Below are 9,737 nucleotides of genomic sequence, written 5' to 3'. Positions count from 1 at the left end.
GGACTGAATAAATAAATAAAAATTCAGTGCATTCACTTGCCATTCAGAGTTATCAGTTTGTGGGAAAAAAAAAAAGAAAAAAAGCCTGGCTATTGTTTAGTAAAGTGTAATTGAATCGACTCAGTATGACTAAAAGAAATGCATATACAAAATGCTTTGAAAACCATATGTCATCTTGCTACAGTTATGGATAACTTTGTCTTGGTCTGTCATATAACATTAAAATGGAAAACACTGAAGTTTGAGGTTTTAAGGTTTCGAAATGTAAAAAAAAAAACAAAGGAGATGAATAATAAGGCATCGTATGCCTGCGTGGGTCAGGGTTATGACGTCGCTGAGGTCAGGAGGACCTTGCTGTTTTCTGCAGCTTTCTGAAGGCTTTATATGGTAGCATAAGCCTGAGGATGTGTGAACATAATAGCTTAATGGAAATATGCTTTTACTTACATAATTCACAAACTTAAAAAAGAAAATCATTTAATATAATGTCCTTATGGGTTTGAATATGCAAAAAAAAAAAAAAGAAAAAAAAATAGACAATTGTCTTCAGCGATTTCATGTGCACCTTAATTGGGCCTCTGCCAGTGTGAACAGCAATCATGCTGCCTGAAGCAGTGTAGACTCTGCACTGCAGAGAGGGACATCCCCTGCAGGGTCTGCCTGTACCACCCCTCCATATGGTGGTCTGTTGTGTGCCTGGTGCCTGGGAGGTTTATCAAACCCGAGAGTCCAGTGTCTCGATTTGTGCTCCATTGTGGCATTTTTCTTCCTGACCCATCGTTAGGTTACACATGACTTACCAGCAGGATAGAACAGCAGCAGCCTCAAGCAGATGTTGCTCTGCCTGTGGTGTGGTACCAATATGAGTTAATTTTACATCCCATCCCATATTGTAGAAGGGGAAATGTGCATAAAGGATAAAAAGAGGATGTTTTTAATTCCCTATCATTTTCAAATGATGTGTTTAGTGGGTAATTTGAGATATCAATGAATTAAATTGGACCCCTGGAGCCTCTATGGTGCTTAGATAGAATTTGAAAAAATTAATATAATCATAATAAACTCAGAAATCATATCCATAGTGACATATTGTACTTGAATAGAAACATTATAATTTATTCCGAGTGCAGTTTTGTTGTATTCAATGTAAGACAGGGAAAAGTTGTTTTTGTCCACTTTTATTCTTTAATATGACCAATATTTCTCATATTCAAGTGTGTATGAAAAAAAGTCACTGGTTTCTTAAAAAGCTAAATACAATAAGCATTAGATCAAGGCACATACAAGACTGGCCAAAGGGCATAAAATGCACTTTGGTTTTTCAATTGTAAAGAACCGTTAACTTCAAATTGTGGCAACAAAAAAAAGTGTCCATTTGGAAAATAATACAAAATAATACTCATGGGGTATTAAGGAGTTGCTAACACGGTGGTAATTTGTATCAAAAGCCAACAAGATGGGGCTTTTTTTTGGCCTGTAGACTAGCATGACGTATGGTACATAGTACTAAAGAATGCCGCCATTGTCATTTGGCCATTCTACAAATAGAGTAGGTGGTAGTGGGGGATCTTATGTGTCAGCCAGACATGTCTACTTAGTTAAGGTTGATGTGCTTTATGCCCTGTGCTGTGGCCTACAATCCTATCAGATACATTGGAACCCTGCTTTGCTGTGTTTTGTCTACCTGTAAAACAGAGCAAAATAACACACCCAGCAAAGCGGAAATAATAACATCATGGCACCTCATTTTTAGTTATTCATAACCACACATTAGGTGAATACTTGAGTAAAATTCTTGGTCCATAGTAAGTGGAGACGGCTCGTCTCTGCTCATTCTTTAAGATGCTTTCACGTGCCTGCTTGGTGAATTGGTCGATCATCTGTGCCTTACATTACTTGCCTTGTCTTTTTTTTTTTTGCCTTTTTGTTTTTCTAACAGCCACAAAGTTTAAAATAATGACCTGTGCTTATACTACAAGGTTTCCTAAAGTCTGATTGTTCAACACAGCAATGAAAACCCACTTTCACAGTTGACAAGTCATCATATCTTAATAGAACACAGAGTTTCTTTAGTCGGTTGGTAACCTTAAGCAAAGGAAATACAGTACAAATTACTACAAATCCCTAAAATATAGAATTGCATTTGATAGTTCAGTGACAGCCTGCAATTGGAATCTTCTCAGTCTTCATAAAATGTTCTTAAATATAAATTATATGGCAAATGTACAGAACATTGCTCCCTTAGTCTCATATATCCAGTGTTTTGTAAAAGTCTTGCCGCTCTGTTTTAGTCACACACTGCTCTTGGATGTCTGTGTGCATCATCATGAATGGGAATGATCTGAATCTGGTATTCCACTGTCTCTGTAGCTCCTGTTGTTAATGCTGTTCTCATTGTGTGGACTTTTGTATAAACTTAAGCCATTTGGTGGGAAAATTGTGTGTATCACAAACTCCTCCTTGGACACGGGCAGATGATTTATAGGTATCATTTGAAAAGAAGTTTCTCTTATCTCCAGAATGGAGTTGTCCTTCTTGGTGCCAGCCTCAGCGTAGTCGTCCTTTCTCCGTCGACCTTTGTTGTAGGTGCAGTTCCTGGAAAAAAGCGACCCATTCCTGTGCACATACCAGCACACCAGTGCCAGCATGATTATTGCCAAAAGAGCCACAGCCCCTCCGATAATGGCAGCCAAAGGCAGACTGGAATTTTTATAAGGCTCTTTTTCCTGCTCTCTATTTAAAGTTGTAGTCGGTTGGTAGGATTTGTGAGGCCCGGTCTCTGTCTCGATGCAAACGGGGGTCTCATCTGACAGGTAAATATTGCTGGTCTCCATGGGAACCATACATATCCTATAGGCGGAGTCTGGCTCCAGTGCAGTGAGCAGATACTCTGTCCTCTCTCCCTGCACAATGGTTTCAGTTATGGAGCCAAAGGCAGGGCTGTGTCCCAGCTTTAGCCAGCTGAGCCGCAGGGCAGTCATGGGTTGTGACACTCTCCATGATATATGAATTGCATCTGCACTACTTGATTTCACACTGATGGTGATGATCTTTCTGCCTGAAGTGCTGGTAGTACTGTGGTAATTCTTACTGATGTCAGGCCCTTTCACCACAGGCCTTCTGGTGACAAACGATGGCCACTGGGGCTGTGACGGGTGTAAATTGTTGGAGACTGTGCTGGTCTCGTATGTGGAGAACAGTTCTGAATCAGCACAGTCAAACATATCTGTGGTCAGATCTTTAATAGCCATGCCTTTGACCTTATCTGGACCCTGGCACATGAAACCACGTACATTCACTTTTGTTGGCAGCGACCGCAACCAGTCCCGCACCCATTTCATCCTGCAAGTGCACTGCCACGGGTTGTTTCTCAGCAGAAGATGTGTAAGATTGTCCAAATCTTCAAATACACCCTGTGGGAGGCTACTGAGGTTGTTGCCAGATAGGTCCAGGCGATACAGCTGCCTCAGGTAGGCAAAAGCCCCAGATGGCACCCGGTTTATGTGATTATCTTGTAGGTGCAGTTTTTCCAAACTGGTCCCTGGGAGGTTTGCCGGCGGTGAAGTCAGGGAGTTCCTCACCAGTGACAGCTCAGTCAAGTTGATTAAGTTGATGAAAGCCATTTCTCCAATACCACGGTTGTTCAGCAGGTTGCCATCTAAGATTAGTCGCTTCAGATTGATGAGATCTTGTAACGATTGCTCTGAGATGGACGAGATGCGGTTGTCGTCAAAGCGCAGCTCCTCAATGCTCATTGGTAGGCCTATTGGGATGGTACTCAGGTGGTTTCTGGAGAGAAAAAGCAGTCTCAAGTAATTACTGTCCCTGAAAGCCCCCTCTTCTATGCTGACTGCTGACACAGAGTTATCATCCAGGTGAAGTTCCTCAATGTAAGGAATCTGAGCTAATGAGGCATGGGTTATCATCCGGACGTTATTCTCCTGCAGGTGGAGCTCTTTTAGTCCACGTGGAAGATTAGTTGGGAATTCATCCAGATTGTTGCAGTAAAGATAGATCTTCTCCACATTTACCAGTCCGCGTAGCTCTGTGGGGATGCCTGAACTCTTGATGCGGTTGTTTTGCAGAAAGAGCACTGTAGCATCCAGAGGCATCCCTGTAGGTATGGAAGTCAAGCCTCGGTCATTACAGTATATGAAGGTCCCGTCACAACGACAAGCTGAGGGACACGAGGCAGAGGTGACCAAGGGGTTTGCTAGACCCAGCAGCAGCCCAATCCTTATTAGGAAAAGGACAAAGGACTTGCAGTGACGTAGCATCTTGAAGGTGTGTATCCTGGCAGTCTAATCACTCAAAGGGCCCTGGGGAAAAGAGCAGAAAAAGCAGATTAATGGACAAGGCCCTGAGAGAGGGAGCCAAATTCCAGTTTTTGTAATTGCTGCAGGTTTGAAAAGCTGCCTACAGCACTTTCTTGATTAAGTAACTGCTGAAAGAATCATTTTGCATTTTTCCGTTTGACTGATATGAACTGATTATGAGGGTTAGGGTCGGAAGGCCTATCTTAAGGTTTTACTTTTTGCTTCTTTAGCGTTCCCTGGAATTTGTTTTGTCATGCAAGTTTTCAGGGTAAATTGAATTTTAAAGCTTTGTGATTGAAAGAATGTCTTAAGTTTTTAATCACAACTTACTAAGTTTTAGATCTTTCATAATGCATTGAGTCTTGATGCAGTGGTTTGCTTTTATTTAATTTTTATTTTATTTTTATTTTTTTTGCAATTTGATGTCTTGGCTATTACAAGTTTCTTATAACTCTGGGTTGTAAAACCTTTGCAAATTGAGTTTTTTAAGTTTTTATTCCCCTCAATGTTGGTAACGTTGGGACAGTCGATTAAGACTATGAAAATAAAGTAGTATTCCCATTTTAATCAGCCTGAGAATACATTGGGGTTTAACTGTACATTCACACCCACATTTCTTTATCTTTTTAAAATAGGGATTTTGTGAATAAATCAAAAAGACTCTAAGCAAGTTTTATTTACAATACCTGATTTAGACGAGGCTGTAAATCCTTTCCAGCAAAAGAAAAATCCAATCAAGATTTCTTCTTAAATTTGTTCTTATCCTCACTGAAAGAAAAGGTTTGTCCAAAGGGAGGGAGGATGGGTTCTGGTGATATCCTGACCTGGTCAGTATTTGCCAAGCTGATCCTTGTTTGGATGATGACCTCTTCTGTGTTGTCAAAGGCTCATTCTTTCAATGCCTTTGCCATGGCAGATAAGCTTGCAGAAAAAGCATCCCTTGTTGCTAAAAAAAAAAAAAAAAAAAAAAAAAAAAAAAAAAAAAGAACATGCACCCTTAGCTGATATTAAAAATCCCAGCGGCTGTTGCTGTAGTCAGGTTCAACAGCCATAACAGCCCCTAAGGTTTTTCTTGTGTTTTTATAGAGATCCGTGAGTCGGATGGCAAAGAATCCTTCCTGCCATCAGGCTCGTCAGACATGATGGGTTGACACAAAGCCGGTCTGAGCCATGCCAATCCCCTTGGCCACAGGCTCAATCCTGGCCTGTTTGCTTGTGCCGACCGTGCTTTCAGGTAACCCAGAATCCTCTGCTTCCTTGTTGAGCCAGTACACACATTAATCCAGGGCTCAAGATCTTTTTTCTGAAGCAGATAACCAGTGTCCCCTTCTTTCTCTAGAGAGCAATACGGGATGAGTTGCTGTTCCTGAAAGGCCCAATCTCCCTCATGCATCTGCACCTCGAGTCATCATGGCCTCCTGGAACCTGGGACAGTGCTCTGAAAAAAATCACAAAGATAACATTTAGTGGAGAAAAGCTCAAATAACAAAATATTGGGATTTATAGTAGCTTTCTAGCTAGTATATGAACATTAGCAAATACTTGCTATCTAACTTTAGTATGTTCCGAAGTGTTCAATATTTATACCTGAAATGGTAATCTTTTATAATTATAGCTGCTTTTACTATTTTAGCTAATATTGGAATATCATTTATCAGCTAATAAAATATGATAATAAACAACATGCTATTTGCAGCTCCTCACCTACTAGCCAATTCGATCATAATAATATGGCAATTGATAGCAACATGCTAATGCTAGCATGTCAATATTTTTCATACAAGTCTTGCTTTTTAATTGCAGCGGTAGAATCCAAATTCCTGTTCAGTTCAGCACAAATGTATGTGAGATTTAAATCGGGCAGTAAATATTTATATACAATATACAGTATTATGGGTGGTAGACACATTTGTCACAAATTTCTCTTTTACAAATGTCGTTAGTAATACCATTTGTACAAAAACTTAGTAATTAATTGAATAATAGTATTATTATAACACTCAAGCCAATTAAGTTTAATTTTGATAAATGTTTTACTGAAATTGACTGATCAGCTTGTTTCCTAGTTGATACTGATTTCAGTTTTTATTTTATGTCTGACCTTCCAAGTTTAGCTTTAGATCAACCAAAAAAATAAATAAATAAATAAATAAATAGAATTATTTCCTTTTTCTTAATAAAAGCTGAGGAATAAAAAAGGTTGGACTTTGGAGTTTAAACATATTTATTGGATAGAAAAACCACATTTTTTGGGGGTACCTTACCAAATTTGATTTATAGGTACATTCCAGTCTTAAAACCACTTTACAATGTCACATTCAAAAACCCCCTCTTTTCCTGCCTTTTAGTCCATTGACCTTTTACTCCCAGCTACTCTAAATAACCAAATCTTTTCTATGGAGATGGAGGAAAGAATGCTTGTGCATGCAAAACACATCTGTGATCTAGACCCCAAACTCAACAATAGGGGAGGGTGGAGCTCATGTGCCCTTCTCTCTCCGCTTCAATGCATAGCTGAGCTCTAAGTATTTTACAAGAGAACCGGTCCTGTGATTAAAAATAAAGAAGACTGTCCAAATTCTTCTGCGTGAAACAAAAACGGATCCAGTCAGAGCTTAGTGTAATTACTCGCGCTGTGAAAGGCACCAGTGACATATGAAGTCCATTTGAATTTCATGTTAAGCAGAGGATGGGTGTTGCATTCCACCAGGCTGCTCCCAGCTACTTCGTGTGACCCTTCACGCCCACCTCATCCTCTGCGTACACACACCGACTGCCGTTTTCTGTTCACGAAAATAGATTTCCTTCACCAAAGAAAATGTTACGTTTCCTCTCAGAACACAATAGCTCCGTAACTATCCGCGTGCCCTTATGCCTGCTACCGTGTGCTGTAAAACATTCAAAGGTAAATTAGAAACAAGAAGCCCAGCCGTTTAACAGTTGTAACCCCTGACAAGGAGAAGATTAGGGAATTGAGAGGCTTGTAACTCGATTACAACTCCTGAGATGCTGTCTCATAATAACAGCCCCCCCACGCCCCCACCCCCTTCCTTCTGTTCCATCTAAACATGGGCTCTCTCTGTCCAGTATTACATTAGTAGTAGATTAGAGTCTAGGGAAAAAAAGCACCAGATGCGACCTCCAGTAACTTGTGGAATAAAGGGAGTCTGATGAGAGGAAAAAAAGATTAAATACAGTAATGGAGTTTTACAAAATGGCAGGATGGTAGAGGGATATGACATATCGGTCTGTTGGAATGAACTCTTAATGCGGCACTTTGTTGAGCTATTTCAATAGAAAAAGATTCTTTTTCTAAGAAGTTCTCCATTTGATGAATATTGTTAAATATGTAGTTTCATTTTAATTGCTTGGAAATTTAGCATTTTACAAAAAAATGTGTTCTTTTTTTTTTTGTTCCATCAAGCAAATTTTGACTTCTAAGGTTGTGCCATGGATTCATTCATCATTTATGGTACACCATAGAGTTTATACATGAACGGGACAACGTCAAGAACTTATGCCGAGATTTTAAAAAGTTTCTGTGTCAAAGCTGCTAAATTTTCGGCTCCCTTTCCTCCACTTGTTGCTGCACCCTGCCGAAGAGCTAACAGAAAGAATGCTCTTACAATTTTCTCTTAGTTGCAGAAAAAAAAAAAATCAATTTAGCCTATTTGGAAATAAGTCAGCTTGCTGTGAAAATGAATTGTGTAAACCAAAGAAACAGCATTCTTACTAAAACTATCTGGAGAGTTACAAAATTTTTCAGGTGTCTGCCTTTGTTTCAAAATAACCCTTACAGTTTATAGTGGTATTATATCTTATGTTTGAACAGCAGGAAGGATTGTTGCTGTTATTTTGTTTTTATCCTGCCATAAGAATTATGTGCTACCCATGCCGACCTCTGTTTTTTGCTTATTTTTTGCCATCAGAATTGTTGGAACCTTAGGTAGCAGTCTAGCTTAGGGTCAAGGTGTAAAACAAAAAGGGGGCAGTTATTTAATCAGATGGTGATTATTGGTATGTTGGGTAAGTTTTTTGCTTAATTTAACAGAGCGTGTTCAGGCCTGGACACGCTCTGGGAAAAGTAGGGGGATACTTTTCTCCCCTACTTTTTTTTTTCTTTTTCCTCCACTCATCGGATTTCAGGAGAGAGTGGCCCCTTTTCATTGTTTGCTCCAAGGCAAGCATGTAGACCTTGTAGCCTCACAGAGAGGATCGGGGCTGGTGGGGTGGGGTTATAAAAATGTAAACTTTTTATTAAAACTCATCTCATTTAAGCAGTGAATCAATCAAGCATTGTTATTGCATTGACCTGTCATAAATGGCCCTTTATTTTGCACATTTATTTACATTTTGAACGGTTTTTGTTTTTTTGGAGCAATTGAAGTTGTGCCAAATTTTTTTATTTATTTATTTTTTCTTTATTCTTTTGTGATGGATGCTTTTCTCCATCGTTTTGATAAGCTCTGCCAACAGGAGAGTGGGATTTCACTAGCTCTTATAGAGTGGAGTCTGCTTCGTTTAATCTGAACTGGCAAAGTTAAATTGACCATTGTGGGGGGAAAAAAATGGGCGCAAGTGTGTTTACAGGGAAGAAGAGCAGAAGAGACATAAAGCTGGACACTGATAGCCATTGTGAGCAGAATACACACAAATGTACATTAGTCTGAAATAACAGAGACAAGGCCTCAATGCCCTGGAGTCATGTACTCCACAAGAAATGCTACAAAATACCTCAAGCACAAACAATTTCATGCCTGTGTAATTATTGCAGAACATGATGACTTTTACTTTAGCAAAATACTGAAAGTTTTGTAGGCTTGCATTTATAGAGGAAAGAGCTGCATAGAAATTGTAATGGCTGGCTGTTAAATTATTCATGAACTCTGAAATTAATTTTGAACCACAGTAGAGCTCTCCATTGGGAAATCAATTCTGTTATTATGTTGTTCTGATATTCACTCTAATTCACAATACTATTTCGAATTATGACTGATTGCACAGGTATCGTTTTTGTTGCATCTGTGATTGGTCCAGAAACGTGTGCATGTACAAAATAGCACATTAAGCTATTTTAATGTAGGATTTTTTCAATGGAAGTGGACAACATGATTGATTTATGAGTATTATATCATTAAATTATAGGCACATCTTCTAGTAATGGACAAGTAAAAGTCTTGAAAGTCAGTTTGTCAATTATTATTTGAAACTTGTTTATGTGTTTTATAGGCAGAGTATTTCTTATTTCTTGCATGAAGACATCAGGGTACCTGGCAGGGGTCTACTGTGCTGCTAAATCACAATGGAACGTTCATGATCCTATTCGAAATCTAAATGACGCAAATTATACAAAAAAAAAAAAAAAAAAAAAAAAAAAAAACGGGGGGAAAAAAAAAATTTCTAAATTTTTCAAAGTTTGGT

The 9,737-nt window shown here is 39.0% G+C and overlaps 1 protein-coding gene across 1 annotated transcript in view; it reads right to left on the bottom strand.

The window, feature by feature from the left end:
* Positions 1 to 1,162: 1,162 nt before the first annotated feature.
* flrt3 (fibronectin leucine rich transmembrane 3) overlaps positions 1,163 to 9,737 on the bottom strand; it is a 14,152-nt gene continuing 5,577 nt past the window's right edge. Inside the window, exons 2-3 of the mRNA XM_015037033.1 lie at positions 5,003 to 5,754; positions 1,163 to 4,319 (exon numbers count right to left, since the gene is read on the bottom strand). Coding sequence (XP_014892519.1) covers positions 2,325 to 4,277 — 1,953 coding nt within the window. The 5' untranslated portion in view covers positions 4,278 to 4,319; positions 5,003 to 5,754 and the 3' untranslated portion in view covers positions 1,163 to 2,324. The remainder of the gene's footprint in view (positions 4,320 to 5,002; positions 5,755 to 9,737) is intronic.

Source organism: Poecilia latipinna, unplaced genomic scaffold (genome assembly GCF_001443285.1).
Source record: "Poecilia latipinna isolate Pla-1442-1.1 unplaced genomic scaffold, P_latipinna-1.0 Scaffold389, whole genome shotgun sequence".
NCBI lineage: Eukaryota > Metazoa > Chordata > Actinopteri > Cyprinodontiformes > Poeciliidae > Poecilia > Poecilia latipinna.
The sequence above is the reverse complement of the archived record's forward strand: the minus strand, read 5'-3'. Positions and strand labels throughout refer to the sequence as shown.